The sequence below is a fragment of the Nyctereutes procyonoides genome, unplaced genomic scaffold (assembly GCF_905146905.1).
Source record: "Nyctereutes procyonoides isolate TBG_1078 unplaced genomic scaffold, NYPRO_anot_genome, whole genome shotgun sequence".
Taxonomy (NCBI): Eukaryota; Metazoa; Chordata; class Mammalia; order Carnivora; family Canidae; genus Nyctereutes; species Nyctereutes procyonoides.
In genome coordinates, this window is record NW_026575130.1 from 7,900,699 (window position 1) to 7,924,771 (window position 24,073).

General features: G+C 40.0%; 1 protein-coding gene across 1 annotated transcript in view; it reads right to left on the bottom strand.

Moving 5' to 3' along the window:
* ENPEP (glutamyl aminopeptidase) overlaps nucleotides 1-21,749 on the bottom strand; it is an 85,580-nt gene extending 63,831 nt beyond the window's left edge. The window contains exons 1-3 of the mRNA XM_055342471.1: nucleotides 20,995-21,749; nucleotides 9,175-9,316; nucleotides 6,968-7,099 (exon numbers count right to left, since the gene is read on the bottom strand). Of these exons, the coding sequence (XP_055198446.1) occupies nucleotides 6,968-7,099; nucleotides 9,175-9,316; nucleotides 20,995-21,629 (909 nt within the window). The 5' untranslated portion in view covers nucleotides 21,630-21,749. The remainder of the gene's footprint in view (nucleotides 1-6,967; nucleotides 7,100-9,174; nucleotides 9,317-20,994) is intronic.
* Nucleotides 21,750-24,073: the final 2,324 nt, after the last annotated feature.

Here is a 24,073-nt window from a genome sequence, read left to right on the forward strand (position 1 = left end):
TAAAAACACCCTTGGGTGATGCTGGACAGTGGTGACCACCTGTTTCACGTCTCAACTGAAGTTTTCTTAGCATCTTTCATTCCCTTCGGGGTTTAGCCTCCTCCTTGTGCACACTGAGCAATGTGACAATGAATGGCCAAAGCTTTAAGGAGAAATCGAATAGGTACATAAGCTTTTTTTTTTTTTTAAGATTTTATTTATTTATTCGACAGAGAGAGAGAGAGAGCTCACAAGCAGAGGGAGCAGCAGAGGGAAAGGAAGAAGCAGACTTTCTGCTGAGCAGGGAGCCCAATGTGGGGGTCGATCCCAGGACCCCAGGATCATGACCTGAGCCAAAGGCAGACTCTTTTTTTTAAATTATTTTTTTATTTTTTTATTTATGATAGTCACAGAGAGAGAGAGAGAGAGAGAGAGAGAGAGAGAGAGAGAGAGGCAGAGACACAGGCAGAGGGAGAAGCAGGCTCCATGCAGGGAGCCCGATGTGGGACTCGATCCCGGGTCTCCAGGATCACACCCCAGGCTGCAGGCGGTGCCAAACCGCTGTGCCACCAGGGCTGCCCCCAGTACATAACATTTAGTTATCTCTTCCTATAAATATTTATTCATCACTGAGGTAGGTAAAATATATCTCCATAAATTCTCTGATAGTCCTCCCTCCAGGAAGTGGGGATTAATTCCTTTCCTTTTGGGAATGGGTTGTAGTAATTTATACTATGGAAACCTAACAGACATCACCTTAACCAAGTGATCAACGTTAGCCTCACCAGTAATACGTTGTGTTGATAGCATATACCCTGATATGATCTAATGAGAGGGGTACCTTATCTCTATGGTATTTTTCTTCCAAATCCAAAACCCCACTCTAATCATGAGAAAACATCAGACAAACTCAAATCGAAGGATATGGTACAAAATATCTGACCAGTACTCTTCAAAAGTATCCATATCATTAAAAACAAGGAAAGACTGAGAAAATGACACAGACTGGAAAAATTGAGGAGATATCATGACTAAATACAATGTGGTATTATCTATTGGGTCCTGGAACAGAAAAAGTACAGTAGTGAAAAAACTGGTGAAATTCAAATAAAGTCTGTAACCTAGTTAATAGTTTTGTACAAATACTAATTTCTTAGTTTTGATGAACGTATAATAACCAATTTTGTAAGATGTTAACTTTGGCAGAAGCTGAGTGAATGTCACATAGGGACTTTGTTGTATCTTTGTAATCCCTGTAAATCTAAAATTATTTCAAAATAAGAAGTTTAAGAATATATCTGAGTATTAAAACAATGAAACTTATTTCTAATAAGACTATTTCTATGTAGGGGAATGCATAAATTAAAATCCATGGCACAAAATCTAAAACTGCTCTAAAAAATAAAGTATTTTTAAAAACCCCAACAATACATGTATTTGCTGCCCTCAACCAATCTTTCCAATACAGACAAATAATGGGCTAAAGCCAAAAGTAAGAAGACATAGGCAAGTAGGAGGGATTCATTCAAAGTTATAAATCCAGTGCACCTATTCAGGAATCATCCTGTAACTTTTTGGAAGCAGGCACAATATAATCTCTTTTACTGAATTAATCAATTAGTATGGTTATAGCATAAACCAAATTCCATGGGTAATACCAGCACTCTCTTAGTCCCCCTCAACTTCTTCCCTCTGATCACGAAAGCCAAGGAGAATTTAACTAGAGTTGAAATAATCTCCACAAGGAAACTCCTCCTTTCTGCATATCCTCCTTTACAAAAGACAGAGGTCAAATGCCCAAAGAAACTCAAGTCCTAATTAAAACTTACTGTTTCTCAGGAATAGGATTACCCTTTCCACTTAACTTGTTCTGAATTTGGTTTCTGGAAAACTGGGCAAAGCTAAAAATTCTGGCAAAGTTACTGAGGTCATAGGTCAAATATACTTCACAAAGCTATTAAATATGGGTGATTTTCCTTTTTTTACCTGCTTTTTTCCATCCAAACTTCTAGTAATGTATGTGTATTAAACCTCTAAATTTTAAAACTTAGAAATATATTCATAATCCATGTCCTGGATTTGAAAATGGAATACAGTATAGCCCAATGGAAAACTTTGAACTAACCTATCAGGTTAATGACATATTTATCAAGGACATTGTATCCCATAACTTGACTCCTATTTTTAAAAAGTGCATTTTATTGATAATTTAGGAGTTAATTCACTTAACTGGAAAGTCATAGAGTCTCTACATTTTGTACTTGTCAGATCTTTTTAATTTTTGTTTTTCTAAAGTAGAATTCAGTGATTTCGTTTATTTTATTTTTTTACTCCCACAACTTGTTTATTTTATAATTGGAAGTTTGTATCTTCTGACCCCATTCACCTATTATACTCACCCTCCACTCCCTGCTTCTGGCAACCTCCAGTATGTACTGAATCTATGAGCCTGTTTTTTTGGTTTATTTTTATTTTTGTTTTGTTTGTTTTTAAGTTTCCACATGTAAGTGAAATCTTACAGTATTTGTCTTATTTCACTCAGTACAATGCTCTTAAGATCACCTATGTTGTTACGAATGTCAAGATTTTATTCTTTAATGGATGGATAATATTCCTCTGTGTGTATATAGGTGTGTGTATTTATCCACCTATCCATCAATGGACACTTAAGTTGTTTTCCCATCTTGGCTATTGTAAATAATGCTGCAATGAACATAGGGGTGCATATATCTTTTCAAGTTAGTGTTTTCATTTTCTTTGGATAAATACCTAAAGATTTGATTTACTTTAAAACCCTTAAACAATCAACTAAACCTGAAAAAGGCCTCAGGTGATTTCTTACCAACAGAGTTTAAAAAGTCTTTCCACCAATGGCTGGCCCTAATTGTTGCTAAATTACTTGGAGTAACTCTTCAAGTTATTCTGTTTTTTCAGGACCTAATCAAAATGTAATGCAAATAGTATTTGAAAAAGAAAATATACAGAATTAAACTTAAAAGTCTCTTCAACTACATTCCAAACTTGGTTACCTTTCTTCCTAATAATTTTTGGGATGAGTCCTTCAATCTAATTTTTTCTCAAGAGCAACAAGGACATTTTAAGCATAATGAATGGTTCAACTACTAATATCTGCTATGTAATCTCCAGTAAACAAGAAGAACATAGGTCTGGATTCCATGTTTACTTATATAAAGAATCTATTGCCAGAATGGCAAACATACCCAAGAGAGCTTAATCAGGGTGCTATTGATTCTTGATTGTACAATATAATCTGACTATGAATAGCAAATGATTAACGTACCAGAATAATACTGTCAGAAGCAAAGTGGCTAAGAATGGTCTTTTGGGGGTATGAGGGTGGCTCAGTCAGTTAAGCATCTGCCTTGGGCTCAGGTGATGATCTCAGGGTTCTGGGATGGAGCCCTGAGGTGGATCTCCCACTAGGCAGGGAGCCTACTTCTCCCTCTCTATCTCCTTCTGCCCCTCCCCTTACTCATGCTCTCTCTCTCTCATTCTCTCACACAAATAAATAAATAAAATATATTTTTCTAAGGTTTTATTTATTTATTTATGAGAGACACAGAGAGAGAGGCAGAGACATAGACAGAGGGAGAAGTCACAGGTAGCCCAATATGGTACTCGATCCTCGGACCCTGGGATCATGCCCTGAGCCGAAGGCAGATGCTCAATCACTGAGCCACTCAGGTGTCCCATAAATAAAATATGTTTAAAAAGAGAATGGTCTTTTGGTTCATGAAATTTCTACTAAAAGTATGATATAGCACTAAAACTACCTAGTTCCATTTTTTTAAAACTGAAATAGAAATATGGGGACTTTGGGTTAAGATGGCATAATAACTTGAAGATTTGATGCATTTCCACATACAGAAATGACAGATGCAATGTAAAAATGGAAAACCCACAAGACATATTAGGACTTTAAACAATATCTCCAGGACTTGATAAAAATACAAATCAGTGGGCAGGACTGAAGCCATAAGCTTATTGGTAATTGGTAGCAGGTTCCTGGAGGTCAGAGCCAAGTTATGCTTTGAAAATCATGTTTTTAAACTCTGACTGCTGATTTCTTATTGTTTTCTCATTGCTTTCTGTTCTAGTTTATGGTGATCATATTCTTGAATCTATGAGAGCAATAATTAAAGGTTGTATGTGTGAGGAAGTTTAATTTGTTATGGCTTTTTTGGATTTCTCTTTACTTTCCCCAATTATTATTATTTGCCCCCACTATGTTTTCTGTTTCTTTGCCTTGGATTTTCTCTTTTATGTTGTTATTTTCCTCACATGCCTGTTTATTGTAAGTTGTCTGTTCAGCTCTAAAAATGTAGTACTGAGGCTGGTTTGCATTCTCGTTGATGTCTCATCTAAGCAGATCTAACTAGGTTGGTTTCCCTGTAATTTTTTCTGGAATGGCAAATTGTACTGGGGAATTTGTGCTTGAGTGTTAACTGCTAGATGTCAATTTAGAGGGAGTGGGTAGGAAAAGCCAGGCAGGGAGACTCTCAAATGCCAATGAAGTGGAATTTACCATAAACTGACATTCACATTAGATGGCTTAAAAGTTTTCTTATAATGTTCTGTTCACATTTTGCAGAAAACAGCCCTACCAGGTTTTGTAGGAGGGAAAAATGTGGTTGCCTGTCTCCTGTAGACGGGGTGGAGGGAAGGATACCTACTTTGCTTAGCTCCATGCTTCACTTTCACTGAATTCTCCTGACCCAGATCTCCAGTAACTATCCAAAGAGATTATGGCTTTCTGTTCCTCTCTTATCAAATAGATGGTCAGAAAGTAAATACATTATGACAATATTCATTTCCTACTCAAATGGTGAAAACTTCACCAAATTTACAACAGAATGTTATGAGCTCAGCTCTGATACTTAAGAAATATTTACCACTTAAAAGGCATTGGGATCTTTTGCCAAATTATATTTTTCATTATGTCACCCAAATCCTTGATATAAAATCCATCAATAGAATGCAGATAACTAACTGAGACAGACTTTAATGACTCAACCAGCCAGTGTCACCACCTTACAAATAAGTGTCCTTGGTCAGAGGACCAGGTGATAGAGTCCCATTGGAAATGCAAACTCCTTGTCACTCTGGAAAATGGCTCCAAGTACACTGTCGTTTTGCTGATTGGTTGGTTGTGTTGTCCTTATTTAGGGAATTACATCATCATTAGTGAATTGTTTAAGCTTTCTGCTTTGCCTTGGCATTTTTTTTTAAGATTTTTTTTCATTTATTCATGAGAGACACACACACAGAGAGAGAGAGAGAGAGAGAGAGTCAGAGACACAGACAGAGGGAGAAGCAGGCTCCATGCAGGGAGCCTGATGTGGGATTCGATCCCAGGACTCTGGGATCATGCCCTGAGCAAAAGGCAGGTGCTCAACCACTGAGCCACCCCGGCGTCCCATGCCTTGGCATTTCTACTCAAAATTTAAAAACTTGCCCCAAATCTAATAATCATGTTTAAAATGTGGTGTAGAAAACACCTGCACATGATGAGACATTCATGCAACTGAACCGCAGAGGAAAAAGAAAGCATCCTTGGATGAAAATCCTATGACTGCTATGATATAGGAAGAGAAAAGCAGCTGGACGAATGTTTTTCCCTCCATATGACGAAGGAGGAGCCCCAGTGATGACATTTGGCACAGCACAGAAAAAAAAATTTCCTCTTTCCAATGGCATTTCCTTTTTACACCGAATATTATCTATTAGCCCCTGGCAGTGCTCTTCACCATGACTGAAGGTCACATCAAAGCAACACATGTGGTAAGGGATGACAGAAGTCATCACGATGTACAGCCTCTTTGAAAAGGTCTCAGGACATTCCCCTATCCCCTCTAACCTGGATACAGTACAGGCAGCATGCTGATAACCACGTTCGACTCCTACTATCCAACACAAAGGTAAATTCCCTTGGCAGATAGTTGCATGGGAAATAGAAGAATTCATCCCTTCCTTCCAGTGAATGGTGAAGAGGTAAAGATATTTTTAGAATATTATATTTCAGAAGGTGCAGCAGAGTACAGTATTTGGAAAGAATTTGAGTCCCCTGATGGGATGAGCAATGGGTGATATGCTATATGTTGGCAAATTGAACTCCAATAAAAAAAATAATAATAAAAAATTCAAAAAAATTTAAAAAATTAAAAAAAAGAATTTGGGTCTCCACCATTTGCCAGGCAGGTGATCTCGAGCAAATGACCTGAACACATTAAGTGTCAATTCTCTCATCTGTAAAATAGAAGCAATGATTTTTTTTCCCTAGAAAGTTATACTGCAAAGATTATGAAGTTTTATATATATATGATATGTAGCAGAGAGGCAGACTAACCAAAAGGCAGATTAAGCAAGTGTTTAGGACATAAACAAAATGGGGGCCTTAGAATGAGAAGACTGATTAGGTCAAAGTATTTGTGTTTTCAAAAGGAAATTACTGAATTAGTTGTCTTGATTTTTAAAAGCCTATTCATCTCTTATACTTTTTAAAAATGCTTTTTGACACTTTTTTGTTGTCTTATTTTGAATTACATGAAGGAACTGCATCCCAAACTTTAAAGAATACTCATCTTCCTGTGGTCTCCTCTCACCCTGGTCTCCATCCAGGACTCCACCCAAACACATATACGCAACCACTTTGCTAAACTGGGCATGCTCAACTCTTTTAATATATGTGTGCTGATATAATTAGGAGTGTGCTTTGTTTTTATAGTGAATTTTCCTTTTAAAATAATTCAAAATTAGTTATTCCTATGTCAGTTATATTTGCTTATTCTTCATGTGTCCTTTCTGCTTATGATCTTCTATATTGCTCAGAGTATCTATCATCAAGTGCACAGCCCCTGGGAACTAATGGGCTCTCCTAGTCTGCATGTGAGGAGAAAAACTATTCAAAAAACATGGAAAATTAATCACAGATGCATAGGTAGGAAATTTTTAAAAATATGAGACTCACAGGTATTCCCTTTTTTGATGTTCTCTGAACATAGTCAAATTGATGTACAGCAAAGCACACCAGGTAGGTGCTCATAGGGACAGACTTCTGGAAAGTTGTTCTTTTCCATTTATCATCCATCGATTCTTCTTTCTATTGAAAACAAAAGATAATCTTTTATTTAGCAAAAGATCAATCATGTACAAGAGAAACAAATGATTTCTCCAAACCTGCCTTTTCAGTCAGAGGTCCTTTGTCAAAGCTTAGGGATAAAATTTCTTTTTCCTGCTCAATGGTGATATTGAAAAAGACTGAGGGAAAGGCATTTAGTTTTAGTTCTGTGAAAGCGTGATTGAACTATGCACTGTATGAGGTTTCCCAGGGAAAAATACAACTTTGACTATGATATAGGAGTTTGTCTTTCTACATGAAATACACAATCCTGACCATAATATTTGAGGGGATACCGGATCCATCAATGAAGAAAAGGCTTGTGCTTGGTCCCTTGTATGCAGGAAGAATGGAGCAGATATTTACACAGAAGGGCAATGGCTGTACCAGGCATAGCAGGATGTTGGGTTCTCTCTTCTATCTCCAGTGTCTACATCAGAAATACAAGGTATCATCACTAAAGTTACTGCCTTGGTTACCACGGACAGAAAGAAAGATTTCATTACTTGATGTCACTGCTGACTCCACCTGTCTGGCTGCCTGTCCACGTCAGCTTTGCCTTCCTCACTGCCAATCACCAGCCCTAATATTTCATCCATGAATACTTGCCTGGCTCCCACTATCATTGTTTAAATACTTCCATGTGCCTTGCAGCCATGCAGTAAGTCACTACTGTGGGAAGCTTTCAAAGGTGATTAAGTGAGGAAGGCTGGACTAGAATCGATGCCTCATTGACAAGCAAGCCTGCTTGTGCAAGTGCTTGCAGAGAAGTGTCCGAGTGCCAGCAAAGTTACTCTACAATAAGAACAGTATCAGTTTTGTCCACTTAAGGATCCAGGATATTCTCTTTCTTCTGGTACTATTGTCTGGAACAAGTAACAAGTGAGGAAATATACTCCACAAAATGAAAATGTCATCTGAGAGGTCTACAGCAGAGGTTGGTAAGGTTTGCATCCTCTCTTCTCCTATCGGCACTCCTCCTTCCAGATGGAAAATTCAAAGGGCCTTTTACCCTGACCCACTCTTCTAGATTAGTGTGTCAGACTTTAAGTTTATCTTCTCTAGTCAAAGCTCAATTGGCCAAGTGACCAACACCAGAAGAAAACAAATTGATAAACTAATTCACATCACAAGGTGCAAATGACTAACAACAATTTACTTTTTAACCCTCTTAAAGCTTTTGTTTGCTTTATTTTGTTCTTGCTTTTTTGAGGAATATTTATCATTAAGAGGGATGAATTTCAATGATGACATTTCAGATAGTGGATCAGAAAGATGGGAGATATAATTTAGGCAGGGTGTTTTTCTAGTGTTAAGGAGAATGACAATTATATCTAAGGATGAGTCTGACCTTTTAACATGTCAATATATGTGTATTTATTATATGTATAAGGTACAATAACTCTCAACTTTAGCTAATGACACTTTAGTTAGCTGCATTACCCACTCTGTGGTTGAGTAGCAGTAACAGAGGAAACAATCTTATGCCAATCATTACAAAGAACTTACTGGAGCCTATTTTTTGTTAACATTTCATAAGTACTACTTGTTTACTAGAAAAATCTTTGGGCACAGGTTTCTCTGAAGTTGGCTTCTATACTCCAATAGTGGAGTGATGGTTTTTTACTCTATTTTTTTACTCTATCTTTTTACTCTATCTAGCTCTATCTTAAACACTGTGCTTATATTCAACTGAAAACCAAGAACAGTGACTGGGCCCAGGAATATTTTTGAGTCTCTAATTCCATGAGTTTGCCATTACTCTATCATGACTAGGAGGTTCTTTAGTTAAGTAGAGCCCAGCTGATGAGTGTCTACTATATTCACTCATGTTTGGAACCCAACCATGGCTTTCTGACTAGACCATGATATGTTGGGTTAAAGACTATCGCAACTCAAAGAAAAGAGATTGCCAAAATGCATTTTCAAGCCTCTAAATGAACTATGAGAGCACATTTAATTTTAGAATTCAGTGGCTTTTCTCACTGCAAAGAAGATAACTTACCTGATATTATAAATAGATGATCTGCATAAATAAAAATTTTTAAAGTACTTACCTCCACTGGCATATTTGAAACTGCTTTGTATTCTTTGGGGTGGATGATGGATATATTATAAGTTGCCTTTTTGTTGGGCTCATCAAAACAAGGGAAGGATTTCCTGGCATCTGTTGGTTCGTGATCAGTGGCTGCTATGCTCCTTAAAAACAAACACACAAACAAAATACATGTCACTTCTTCTGACAGCCCGTGTTTCTATTCATATAGAAAAAGTCAATTGTGTGATTACAACGGCATATAATTATAACTACTGTGTAATTATATTACATTCTTAAGATGATTTTCAGTCCAGAAAACTATCAAATAGTTCTGTTTCCTGGAATTTTCAGGTTAACAAATAAATGAAAATCTGGAAACTACTTCAGATACTTTATATGAATAGTTTGATAGTTTGGTGCCATGATGAAAAATCTGTGAATCATAGATAAGCAAAAATAAATCCAATTATGAGCTATCACTCTTTCCACCCGAAAACTATCGAGCAGCAAGTAGATAAACACAAAGCCAAACTCAAGGACTTGTTTCTAATTGTCCTTGTGAGAGGGAACAGCTGTGTCCTGTCATGGAGTGGAGGAGTATCTTCCAGAATCCCCAGATCCTACCCCTCATGGCACATTCTTTCTTATTTATGTTGCACCAGGGACAAACTCCAATTTCATTTCCATGCAAAGGCAGTGAATGCTCTGAGTAATTTCCCAGGTGAAACAACCTTTGGCCAGGCTGAAAGCCTGCTTCTGAAAAGAGACAGCACTTTTTTTTTTTAATGGCTCTAACTAGGCAAATGCCTGTGTAAATTAAACTGTTAATTTTTAGTGTTTCCATCATTTCAAAGTGGAAATAATATTTTTTCTGAGTAACTGCTCAAAAAAAACCAAAATATATTTTTTTACACATAATTATATCATGGTAAGATATCGTATATTTGCTCATTAGAAGAGTAAGCAAAATAAAAAGGTTTAAAAGAAAGGAGGAGTAAAGCAATGTTGACCTATCTGTTAACAACTTGGGTAAGGAAAATATTTTGTCCCTTAGGTATAATATAAAGAATACCAAGTTAAATTATTAGATATTTCCCTCATCCAATATTTATTGAACCCTTTCCTTCTATACCCTTCAACCTCCCCCACATACACCACACACACACATTTGCCAGTCATTATTCTAGGGGCTAAGAGAATAACAAAGCCTAAGTAAAACATCAGGAGATTGATAAGAGGCATATGGAAAATAAAATAGGGGAAGTGACAGAGAATAACCTAGAAAAATTGTGAGTACCGTTAGGTAAAATAGTCAGGGACAATCTCTTGGAATAAGTAATGGTTTGCTGAGATCTAAATGATGAGAAAAAAACCAGACAGGGTAAGCATAAGAAAAATATATTCTAGCAGAGGGAACAGCAAGTATGCAGTCGCTAGGGTGGAAAAGAACTTAATGTGGCTGAGGACATAAAAGGTGTCCAGTGTAGCTGAAGTCTACTGAACCAGAGGGACTGTGCCAAGAAAAAGAGTTTGGCTAGTCAGTAGGGGCCATGGTAAGAGTCTGCATTGCATTTTGGTTCAAGAATGTATTATATACATTGACATCTAAGAAATAATATGCCATAGGTCAACATCCGTATATAAGAAATTAAAATATTTTTGAATTAAAAAAATCCACACATAAAAATTACTTGTTAAAGCTCAACCAAGAAAACTAATCTGTAAAAATTAAAACCTGAAAAGTAGCTGTCTTCTGGCAGATGATTGACTGAGGGACAGAACTTTCTGGAATGATATATCTGTATCTTATAAGGGATGTGAGTAACAAAGATGTATGCACTTGTCAAAATTCATTGAATTGTGTCCAATAGATTTGTGTGTTTACCATATATAAATTTTACAAAAAAATACTTGTAAATGAATATTAAGTTCTAGTAAGTTGTATTTTGCTGTGGTATAGGTTAGCAATTCAGAAATAACCTTCTCTGTATTCTAGGCTTGAGCAAATAAAAAATAAAAATGAGGATAATGGAAGGCAGGCTTCTCATTGTTGGGGAAGAGAGTTACAAATCTGTAAAAGGGAAAGACTAGAATGTACCCTTGATATTGAATTGTAATTGAGGATTTGGTGTAAATTCAACTTTTATTTGTATAGATATAGGTAGATGGATAAAAATTCCAAACTGAGACATATATTTCTTAATTCTGTCTGCTGAGCCAGAACTAGAAGCATTGACAAGGTTGCAGCAAATGAGCACAGCTAATTCCCAGATGATGATTTCTAAATACCACTCTCCACGTCGAGGAACCAGACTCCTTAGAGAAATGGTCAATTCCAGAAATGGGTCAGGAAAAGTCCGAGATGATCCTGGAACAACATCTTGCTTTGCCCAAAAGTAAGGAAGTTCTCAAAGAACCATGGGAACAAGTCAAAGGACACAGAAGCTCACTTGAATGGAGTATCACCGGTCAAATCTGGTCCCCCAGATTAGAATGTCAAAATAAATAGTGAAATTATAACTCACTGATTAAAATAAGAATCCTTGAATCCTTACTCTGATATATATATCGAGGGGAAGAGAAGGGAAGCTGTTTTGTTGTTGTTGTTGTTGTTGTTGTTAGTTTGTTAACAGATTGCCTATTAGTGATTTTAGGAGGAATGATGGCTTTAGAAAATCATCAGTGGATACCAAAACAAGTGAGTGAGAGTTTGATGAAAGGGTATCTGAGGTTTCAAAGAATCTCTCAAAAGTTACTTACAAGGAGAGGGTACTACTTTAAGCGAAGTGATTAATGACAACATCACTAATCATTGGACAAATCAACGTAATCTGTCTCCTGACATGACTTCCTGAGAGGGGCACAGCACCACTTCGGTGAAATTCCTGACAAAAACTGCTTAGTTTGCATTTTTAAATATAAGGAAAGTCAGATAAACTAAAATTGAGGGACATTCTCAAAATAACTGGCCTGTGCTCTTCAAAACTATCAAGGTTGTGAAAGGCAAAGAAAGGTTAAGGGACTGTTCCAGTTTGAAGGAATCTAAAAAGGCATAACCTTAAATGCAATGCGTGAATCCAGACTGGATACGGGACTGAGAAAAAATAGCTCAGAAAGACATTTTGGGGTTAGATCATTGTTCGGTATCAATGTTAAAGTTTCTGATTTTGATAACTGCACTGGGCTTATGTGGGAGAATGTCCCTATGCTTAAGAAATATATACTGAATGTTAAGATGTAAAGGGAAATGATATGTCAAATACTGTAAAGGGAGAGAGAGACAAAGAGACAGAGGCATGGGATGGGAGGGGGAACAGGACAAAATGTTGATAATTGGTGAGTCTGAGTAAAATGTTTCTAGGAGTTTTTTTGTACTATTCTTGTAATTTTTCTGCAAGTTTGAAATTCTTTCAAGATAACCTATCCCAAAAAAAGCCTCAAGAATTTATTCTTCAGTAGAATAATTACTGATTAGCTTTTGTAATGATAACAGCTTAATCAACTGAAGTTTCTAACATTGGGCAGACAGTAGAGAATTGCAAACACATCAGGATATAATGAAACCTGCACACTTTCCCAGGGTACTAAGGTTTTGCAATAAACTCCACCAAGCTCTAGCCCCATGTTTAGTCAGCTGCCTTTTCTTCTGAATTCTTCTGGCTTCTGATTTCTTCCAGAGGCAGAAGAAAAGGAAAAATCACTCTCTGCAAGAATGTTTCAGCTTAGTCACACTTCGGAAATAAGCCAGCTAACTAATTTGGGAATAGAGAGAGAGAGAGAGAGACTGAGAAAAGAGAGAGAGAGAGTGTGTGTGTGTGTGTGTGTGTGTGTGTGTGTGTGTGTGTGTGTATACACGTGCACCAGAGAGGGAGAGAGAGAGAAGGTGGGGGTCAGGGTGAGAAGGGAATGAGATTCCACTTTCCTAAGCAATAGCCATTGCTAGGTTTTCAAATCTCTGTTTCAGTCTGTCCTCCATGCTAAAGTCCATACCCCCAAGTGCCCAACAGAGAGAACTTTTGGTCATTCTCACCTTCTCTCTTTAAAAGAGATCACACTCGGTTGTACACAAAAAGTTGCCTCCCTGACTTAGAGGATCTCAGAACCTGCCTTTGGAAATGGAACAGAACAGTGTTGGTGGTGTTTCTGCATCATGTGTTTGGTCTACCTCGGTGGTCCTGTCAGTGAACGTTAATCATACCAAGTCCAGTTCAATTACAGTGATTGATGTAGGTAAAGCGATGTAAAGTGGCATTCATCAACCGGAAGGGCTACCAAATATCGAATATGTACTATTTTGTTTTTTAGAGTACAGAGCTGACATGATTTCATGGGGAAAACCTTTTTTTTTTTTTAAGATTTTATTCATTTATCTGAAAGAGAGAGAGAGAACACAAGTGGAAGGGAGGGGCAGAGGGAGAAGCAGACTCCTCACTGAGCAGGGAGCCCACCTCCGAGATATGGGGCGCCATCCCAGGACCCTGAGATCACGGCTTGAGCTGAATGCAAATGCCCAAATGACTGAACCACTGAGGCGCCCCAGGGGAAACCCTCTTCTAAGAGTAAAAATTCCTAGATTCCAATCCTACTTCAGCCCCCTAAAGTGTGATCTTGTGCTAGTCACAAAGCATACTGATTCTTAGTGTCCTGATCTATCAAACCTGGTTACCATAGCACATCTGGCCTCTTCACAGGGTTATGTGGGGGTGACAAGGGATAACTCACATGTAGTAATGTATTTGAAATTCCCTTCACATTTACATGATGGTATTAGGATACACCTCATCTATTTTCTTTATCTCTAGAAGGCTGACTATGCTTTCCGCTAATGCACTTTTCACAATGAACAGACTTCAAAGTTCATCCATTAAACAGGAATATCTGTGCTGGAATAAAAGTACTTAGTGTGTAAATGCTATGGGCAATATAATGAAGACTTTCAATGGTAACTTTGGGGGGGTGATGCTTTGAAGGGTGTTAGCTTTTGACACGTGTGTGGGTGTAGTTTTGGACACTGCCTTTGGGGTCGGTTGGGGGAGATTTGGGGATTTTGATGGGTTTTATTCATGCTGTGGAGTGGGGTTTTGTGGATATTAAACTGCTTGTGGGTGTGATGATTCGGAGTGGGCGGGTTGTGGTGTGGGGTGGATGTATGGTGGGTGCGGTTTTAGCGCCAAGGGGGAGGGGGTGATATGATTTGGGGGTGAACTGGGTAGGATTTTTGGGTTGAGCGTATAATTGAGTTGGAGTCTTGTAGATCATGGGGGGGATGCGTTCTTTGGAGCAATAAGATCAGTGTTAGGGTGGAAGAGCAGAAACAGTATATGGTGACATCATAAGGTTGTTTGGTTGTTGATGGAATTGATATTGGGGGAGCGTTGAAGTTTAATGGGGGAATGAATACGGAAGAGGAGAGTGGGGGAATGAATTAGGGCGAGTTGTTTGGATAGAGTAAGTGTTAAAGATATGGTGCTTGTCATTGGTGGTATAGGGGGGTGAGGGGGGGGAGAGGTTGGGGGGTGTAGAGTGGATGCTGGGCTTGTTGGGGTGGGGGGGTGCTAGCGCAGGTTATGTCTATGGGGGGGGATGATGGTGGGTGGGGGGGGCTCGGTGGTTGGGTGGGGGGTGGGGGGGGTGTCGAGGTGGAGGGGTTGCGGCTGGCGGGGGGGAGTGGGGGTGGGGGTCGCGTGGTGGTTGGGGGGAGGGGGCGGTGTGGCGGTTGTGGGGGGGGGTGAATGGGAGGGGATTTTGGAGGGGGATGATTGGGAGGGATGGGGTGTGGGTTGGGTGGTGGGTGTAGTTGGTGGCGAATGGCGTATTTATATGATTTTTTATTGAAATGACAAGCGTTAGGAGAGGCTATGGTAAGTATGGTGATTTGGGAGAGGTGGGGTGCTGTTATGTTTGAAGCATGAGTGGGTTGAGTGGGGCACCTGGCCATGGTGGATTGCGATAAATGAAATGGGCATCGAATTTGATTAGGTTTTTTTTGATGGAGGAGCGGTCAGATGCTATTGAATAGGGCTCACTAGGGCGCAGTCTCATGACGCGCTCAGGAAGCCAGGTTATGCTTGTGAGTCACCATACGCAAACTCCAGCAAAATAAAGGGCCAAGGTACTGGGTGCCCCATGGTAGGTTGGGAGGGGGATGGAAAACCTTAAACAAATGGCCATCTGATGTCCCACCCCCCCCCCCCCCCCCCCCCCCCCCCCCACCCCCCCCCCCCCCCCCCCCCCCCCCCCCCCCCCCCCCCCCCCCCCCCCCCCCACCCCAATAATTGTAGTCTTTGGCCACAATTGCTAAGAGTCTATGCAGACTAAGTGAAGGGTTCCAGAATTAAGTACAGGAGCTGATTAGTACAAGACAACCCATCTAGATTATTCAGACTCCAACATATTTTTTTAAAGGATTTATTTATTTGAGAGAGAAAGAAAGCATGTGCTTGTGAGTGAGGGGAGGGGCAGAGGAAGAGGGAGAAGCAGATCCCCCACTGAGCAGGGAGCCCTACAAGGGCCTGGATCTTAGGACGCTGGGATCATGACATGAGCTGATGTTGGACGCTAAACTTACTGAACCACCTAGGCGCCCCCAGACTCCAACATATTTCTATGGTGGTTTGAATAAACCAGTTAATTATTTAAATTTAAGTCCAGTTGCTTTTTTTCTATGTAGAAGACATTCAAGGTCACTTAACGTTGCTTTTTGCTTCCTTGCTTCCAAAATAAAACAAATTACCCTGCCTCCTGTAACAAGTAATAAGACCAAAAAGAATCTATTCTTTATTGATCATGGGTACATTGATAGCTCATATCCATCTAATGAATAATCAATATACTGACATACAACTAAAACTTCAAGATCAAATCCACAAAAGAACATATATATCCATGCATGTGAGAGTGTACCACCATAGACTTAACTGAGACTGGTGTCTCGCACTGGTGTCTCTCCTGCCGTGTTTCCATCTAACTCTTAATCTTTCTCCTAAGCCCTAAGCTTGTGCTTCAGATTTATTTATCCAAATGCCTACTGGACCTGTCTTCCTAGATGCTTGACAGGCATCTGACAACAAACCCATGACCTTCTCTCCCAAACCTGGTTCTTCTATTTCCAGTGTCTATTTCCTGACCTACTGATCCTCATCTTCTCTTTCTAGGATCCCTCCAATATCTCCCATATACCCACACATGAATTTAGCTCTTTCCTTCACCATCCACCTAAATAGTCACCAGTTAATTTTTCCTACATGGCTGCCATTAACTGTCCTTCCTTTCTTTTCTCTGACAGGCTTCCCAGAGTTGTCTCTAGCTGGCCTCTTCATATAAACCTCTCCTGCAAACTAATTCCCCTCCCCCTCACTCTGCTTTTCTGACCTAGCACCTTTCCCTTTTTACCTGCTTTTTTTTTTTACCTGCTTTTATGTTCTCACTTGCCTCTGCCTCTTGCAATCCCACCATTATATCAGAATTCACCTTCAATCCTAGCAATCCTGTAGACATCCAGAAAACCCAAACTAGAAACCATCCGTCCCTCTTGTAAATTTTTGATGTGATTCTTGTTAAGCAATGATTGTCAGTCCTTAAAATATGAAGACTGCATTCCCAAGTAAAAAAAAAAAAAAGATTTTATCAATTCCTCTTCTTTTCAGTGAGATGGGGAGAAAGGGAACCAAAGAAACATGTCCATCCTGAGTGAGTGGAAAAATAGAGATGTTGTTAGTGGACATTGGACTCCTTAGTGGGAAAGGGCTGTGGCTCTGCAGTACATCCCAGCATGTACCATAGGACATTAATCATGTGAGAGTCTATGTGAAAATGTTTCTATATATTTATTTAGTAATATTAAGTACTCCTTGTGCTAGCTGGTGAAAAAGAGAGGAACAGACCAACTCCCAGCTATGGAAGATTCCACAGTCTTGTACGGTTGGGAAACTCCATACTCCAGAGATTCGTGGTAGTCTCTAGAGGTTCATAATGGATGTTATTATATAAAAGTCTCTCAGAAGACTCATCATTTAAACACACACACACACACACACACACATCACTTTTGTATTTAGTGTTATTGTCCAAACTAACTTGGCCACAGAATCCCTCCCCTGCTTTTTTTCAGGCAATAGCTATTAATATCCTATGCAACTAGAACTCTGTGGAACAGCAAGTTGGAAAATGCTGTGTAAGAGTAGTTCAAATGCTGAGAAGGAAATGCTGACCCTCAGAGAGAAGAAAATAGTATATACTTTGGAGATGTTGAATGGAGGGGAACTCTGGGAAGAGAGCAACTGGAAATGCTACATAACACAGTGAGAGTGTGGAGGGTATTGGTGGTAAGGGCAGAAAAACACTCTAAAGATTCCAATTATTTTAAAAGTGGTTTCTTCAGATCACAAGGAACAGACCACTGTAGGAAAAGTGACTTAAGTTTCTCAAACTTTCTTCTCCTAAGCCTCATTACAACTCTTAAAAAAAATAAAAATAAATGGTAAGGATCAAGTATTACGCAGCTTACTCTATAATATGAAAGAAGAGTGCTGCTCCCAGTGAACCCACTCCTGTGTCCTTATGTCGATGCTGTGGATGAGCACCCCCATAGGCCCGCATGTCAAAATGTCACAGGCTTGAAAAAAAAAAAAAAACCAAAAACAACAGACTTTCCTCATATGCTTGAAATATTTCATAACAAGAAAAACAAAAAGTGTTCCATTTAGACTAACTGAGGTTACTGAGTATGTGCCAGAACTGTTCCAAAACCACATGTGCCATGCAGAACTGGAAGCATCCTGGGTAATATGAGAGCCTCAACCGCTACCAAGGAGAGCAGACAAGCTCCGGGTTACCAGTCGTCCCTGAGAGCCCGCCTGAGCCCGCCTCTCTCACCAGTCTTGCTGTGACGTGGTATTTGTTGTCCAATAATTACAACAGCCGAGTTTCAGGATATCAGCTCTCAAGTATATATCTTATGGTAAAATTTATTGGTACGATAAAATAATCCAGAGTCAATTGACTAATATATATTTCAGTATATAATGCTTTCTTACATTTATAAAGTACGTAAGAGAAATTTATTAATGGAATTTTGTTCCATATCTTTTGGCCTTCCTGTAGTGTATGGAATTTTTAATAATTTGGTGGCTTTACTCAGATGACGTTTCTACTGTTTTCTCAACCCAAGAAACAATTTTAAAGTCTTAGCAATAAACCACTTACAAGTTTTGATTTGTTTTCACTTCAATTAATGAATTTTTAGAATCTCTTGAAGGTGGATATTCTTCCAAATATCTTGTCTTTCCCCCACAAATTGAGAACATTTTAAAAACTCACTTAATCCTTAGTGAATCTCAGAGAAATAGGCATTTTTATTCCTTATTTGTGGAAACATAATTTGAGATATATTTTTGGAAGTCAGTTTGAAGACACACACACACATGCATGCACATCACATATTTATGTGTATGTGTGTACACATACACACAGATTCATGCATCCATACATAGGTAGTTTGAGCCAATTTCCTAAGAATTTTCCTATAGAATTATTAGAAAATGTTATACATATTTTGATAAGGATGTTATTATATTTTTATAGGTGTTTATAAAAAAGGTAAAAAAAATTAGAAGAAATGTAAGTGCCCAAATTTAATGGAAAAGTGGGGAAAAGAAGTGGAATAAGGTACATTATATTCATATAATAGACTATCATGTATCCATTAAATAAATCATCTACCAAGCCATGTTAAAGTGTTGATATATTCTAAAAACATGTTACACAATACTATGTACAACATAATGTCATCTTTATCTGTGTTCAGAAAAAATATTGGAACGGTATCTGCCTAAATATTAACAATGACTATACTTCGGTGGTAGAACTTTCTCTGTTTTCCAAGTTTTCTAGAGTGAATGTGTGTTATGAAATCAACAAAATAACTGTCACAAGTTTCTTGATACTCTTTGACCCAGCAATTCTATTTTATTGAATATATCCTAACATAAGGAAATAAACAGATATATACTTAAAGGTTTACTTACAATTATGTTCTTTTCTGACTCTTTTATTGTAATGAACACTGAAAGCAATTTAAATATCCAGTATTAGGAAACAGGTCTTAAAAAATAAGAGTGCATTCATGCATGGTCTTTAAAGTCAGATTCTTGAAAATATGGAAGACTGAGAGGAAATGCTTATATGAAGGCAAAAAGGTATATACATAAACATTATGTAATTACAATCTGATTGTCTAAAAAAATATTCATTAACATGTAACCAAAGTTACCATTGGATGTGAAGTTTCTCTTTATAGTTTCTTTTGATTTTCCTTCCTTACAATTTTCCATGCTTACACTATTTTTAATTTTTATAATCAGGAAAAAAAACAAGTCAGCAATAAAGCCTGTTTTATCACTAGTGATATTAAGATACAGTATATGAGCATGTTCCCTTCAAATGTTTTTTTCAAACTATCATTCCTATTCAATTTATTAGTATATCCCACAGTAATATAGGGATACTTAAACATTTCATTTAGTCCTTGGGTCTCTCTGACAAACAATAGGAAGAATTTTGACCAAAAGCTTTACTTTGCTCTGTAAGATGCTTAAAACAACATAGGGAAGGGATATTCGGTGGGCTGGCCCTGGACTCACATTTCTGAACTATGACACTAAGGTTTCTTAATCATTTACCTGTCAAGAATCGACATAAGCAAAGGTCAAAGCAGTTTCAAGTTCAGTGATACCTCAAGATAGCCTTCGTTCCTGATGCAAAGGTCACACCCACAGAGTGAAGGGTTTTGTTTTTTTTTTAATTTATTGAGAGAGTGTATGCCCTTCATGTGGTTCTAGGAATAGCATCTGATTGTCAAGGCAAGTAACCATCTTTGCTAGACGCAGAAATGAAAAAATGCATATATTCATCACTTGACATATCTTTATATCCTTAATTACTTAATATATCTTTTATATTGCAAAAGGCTTAGCATTACCATTGCATGTTGCATGATGGGCAATGAGCCCAAAGAGCTATCCATGTGCTGCCACCAACGTGTGAACTCTGTTTAGTGAAAGCTTATGTTGAAACATGGTTCTGGCCACACAAGATAAAGACGGAATCGTGCCTCCCTTCCTAGAGACACCAGGACAATTTCGCGGACTTTCCATACTCTTTCAGCATCTCTTCTCCAATAAAATAGTCAAAATTATAACTGTCACTTGCTGACTTTCACTTAAACTTAGTATAAAAGTTCACTTTGAAATCATTGTCATGTAGCCCAAGACTATGGCAGCGAAATACGTGTATTTTTAGAATCTGAGGTAGTTTCTCTAGGCAGTTTCTGCCTTCTGACAGGATGCAGCACCTTATGACTTTTCCTGATGAAATAAAAGACTTACATTGATTCTTTGGACTCCATGCAGCTCACTCTGTACTTTTAGGTTTTTTGATAGGCTTTGAAAATACTACGGGTTTGGGGGGATCCCTGGGTGGCTCAGTGGTTTAGCGCCTGCCTTGGGCCCAGGGCATGATCCTGGAGTCCGAGGATCGAGTCCCGCATCAGGCTCTCTGCCTGGAGCCTGCTTCTGTCTCTGCCTCCCTCTCCCTCTCTCTCTCTCTCTCTCTCTCTCTCTCTCTGTGTGTGTCTCATAAATAAATAAACTTTTTTTTAAAAAAGAAAATACGACGGGGCAAGAATTGGGTTTCCCAGGTGAAGGAGCAGAATGGAAACCAAGTGTGGGTAACCATCAGAGCAACACAGACGATTAAAAAGGTGGAAAGCGAGGAGGTAAGGGAAAGAAATGGAGAACAAATATGTGAGCTGAGGGCAAATAAAGCAAAAATTAATAGTTACTTGATCTGTCCGTTCTCCTCGTAGGTCGTCCTGTAAAATCCCACGAGCGAGCCGTTCAGCCAGCCGGCGAACCTGAGGGTCAGGAGGTAGGTCCCGAGGCCAGTGCTGGGGGCAAGCTCTTGCTCTGCCTCCACCACCACGTACTCCTGCTTCTTGTACTCGAAGCACCGCCGGACCTGCACCTGCGCCCCCGAGGGCGCCTGCAGCTCGGGCAGCTGCGTGAGCCTGGTCTCCCGCAGGTGCAGCCACAGGTGCCGGGTGGGCGCGCTCACGTTGACCGAGATGGCCACGCTGCCCGTGTACGTGTCCTCCTGCAGCAGGGGCTTCACCTCCAGGTCGTAGTGCACCGGGCTGATGAAGTCCGGCAGCCGGAAGTTTTTCCAGTCTCCGCTGTCATCTTCGCTGGCGGGACAGACCCCCTGGTCCCCCGGCGGCGGGGTCTCGGGCGAAGGGCCCTGCGAGGGGGGGCCGGGCGCGGGGCCCTGGCCGCCGCCCCCCGGGGAGCTGCCGGCCCGGGTCAAGCCCACCGAGAGGCCCACTATCAGGCCCACCGCCGCCACCACCGCGCAGATCACGGCCACGTGTTTCGTCCTAATGCAGTATCTCTTGGCGTCCTCTCCCTCCGCAAAGTTCATTTTTGTTTCCCGAGGCAACTAATCACACATGGGAGAATGTTAGATGGGACTCACTAACGTCAGCGGACTTCCTTTTCAAGTTGGGAGGAATTCCCGGGCTTGGCAGCCCGTCTGCGTTGTTTCCCACGCCCCCAAACCCCCAAGCCCCCAAGCCCCCAAGCCCCCAGCCCCCGGCGCCTGCGCCCGTCCCCGCCGCTCCCGCTCACGTCCCGCTGCAGCCTCCCGAGGTGGACGCGGGGCCCAGGGGGTGGGCGGAGGGCCCGGGAGCGGCCCCGCAGAGCTGGCGGAGGAGGACTGGCGGGGACGCTGTCACGGCCCCTTATGAACACCGCGTCCCCACCCCGCCCCTCCGGCGCAGAAGGGAGTTCGACGTGAAGCAGGGCTGCGCTGGTCGGGGGGCGGGAGGAGGAGCCTTTGCCAAAGTCCGGTCTGCAGCTCCCAGGGAGAGAGCGTTCCGGGAGAGAAGTGTGCTTGCAATTAAAAAAAAAAAAAAAAGAAAAAGAAAAAAGAAAAGAAAAGAAAACCTCAACCTTTGCCACTGAGTCTATGGCTTCTTCCTGTTGTGCTCGCAATCTCTCTCCCTTAACGAAAGGGGCTTCTTGGATTTCAGCTTGTTTCATCAGGTAGCTTGCCAAAGATAAGTGTTTTCTTTTCGGTATTTCCACACACACACACACACACGCACACACACGCACACACACACACACACACACACACACACACCCCTCTCTTATTACATAAACATGCAGACTCTGCCTTTACCCAAGTCATTCCCTGGGCTTGGATGCGCAAAGGGATACATAAATTCAAGGAGCACTTAGTAAATATTTGTTGGATTGCTGGATTAGCAAAGCATGGCCAAGTTACTCTGAATCAGTTCAGTAAATGCTGGATGGGAGAGGGGAGAAACAGGAAAGTAGCCAAAGCAGTCCTGGAGCTGAATGAAGAGCATAGGAAGAAGAAAAAAAGAGGCAGAAAGGGAAAGGATTGAAAGGATAGATAAACTTGTTAGGTTAGATAACTAAACTGGGGCAGATAAACATATCTCTGCAGTTGGCCTCTGAGCGAGATTGACTTGTGTAGACGTGGATGTGTAGATCATGTTTGCAGCAGATTCCAGATGTGAAAGCTGGCCTGTCGGGAGATCCATTTTCTGTGTAAATCTATTGCCTCTGAATGACAAGGGCAAAATGGCAATCACAGCAGTGACCTGAATATTTATGAGTAGCTAAGGTGTAGACCCCAAGCCACCTCTCATAGTAACAATTCAATAAGAATTATCAAAAATTTGAGAGCTCTCTATGAGCCGGGCACTATGCTAAGTACATTATAGAAGTATTAGTTAAGTCTTCCCAATAACTCTATAATATTGGTACTATTTTGATGCCCATTGTAGAGGTGGGAAGACTGACTTTTGCAGAGGTTAAGGCACTTGGACAAGGTCACACAATCTGCAAATAGAAGAATTGGAGTTTGGGGCAGCCAGGTGGCTCAGCGGCTTAGTGCCACCTTCAGTCCAGGGCATGATCCTGGAGACCCAGTATCGAGTCCCATGTTGGGCTTCCTGCATGGAGCCTGCTTCTCCCTCTGCCTGTGTCTCTGCCTCTCTCTCTCTCTCTCTCTCTCTGTCTCCCATGGATAAATAAATAAATAAAATCTTTTTAAAAAATTGGAGTTTGTACCCATATTGTCTGAGTCCAAAGTGCCTCCATTGTCTGAAGAGGACAAATATTTAAGGGTTAATAGCTCTAAAAAACTTCATCAATGTTTCCTACAGTACAATTCATGGGTATTAGTTGATACACTTGTGAAGCAGGCAATGCTGGATTAGATGAAATTAAGAATGTTCTTTCACTACCCTCCATTCTCTCAGAGCCTCCAGATGGTAACATACGTTGTAAATCTCCAGACAGGATAGACTATTGAGTAATTTCTACATTGAGTCGATGAGAGAACATTTTTGGTGAGGTAACTTTTGTGGGACTTGTGTTCCATGGAACACTCAGAATGCTACTTTAAACTGTTCCAAATTACCAACTAAACAAACAGGGTGGGGGGAGACTTTAAAGGCAGAAGAATCTATTTTACTCTGTACATTTCTATTGTTCTCTCATAAAACAGTACTATGAAAAATGGAATTAAAGGGAGGAGGAATATACTATTCTCGGTTATAGGTTCACCTTGCATTTATTAATTTCCCATTCTGAAGCAGTCTTAGACTTTTTAAATCATAGTATGCTTATTTTTGACAAATCAAATTCTTGAGTTTGAGCTCTCAAGAAAGCCTCTTTTTTTATTGGAAAGATCACTTGACATTTCACTAAATGAAAGGGAAAATGTGGATCACATTTATCTCAACATAATGACTAAAATGAAAAGTATTTGGAAGAATGTACATGAAATTGTGTGAAACTGGAAGCATTTCTAAAAAAATCTCAGTTGAG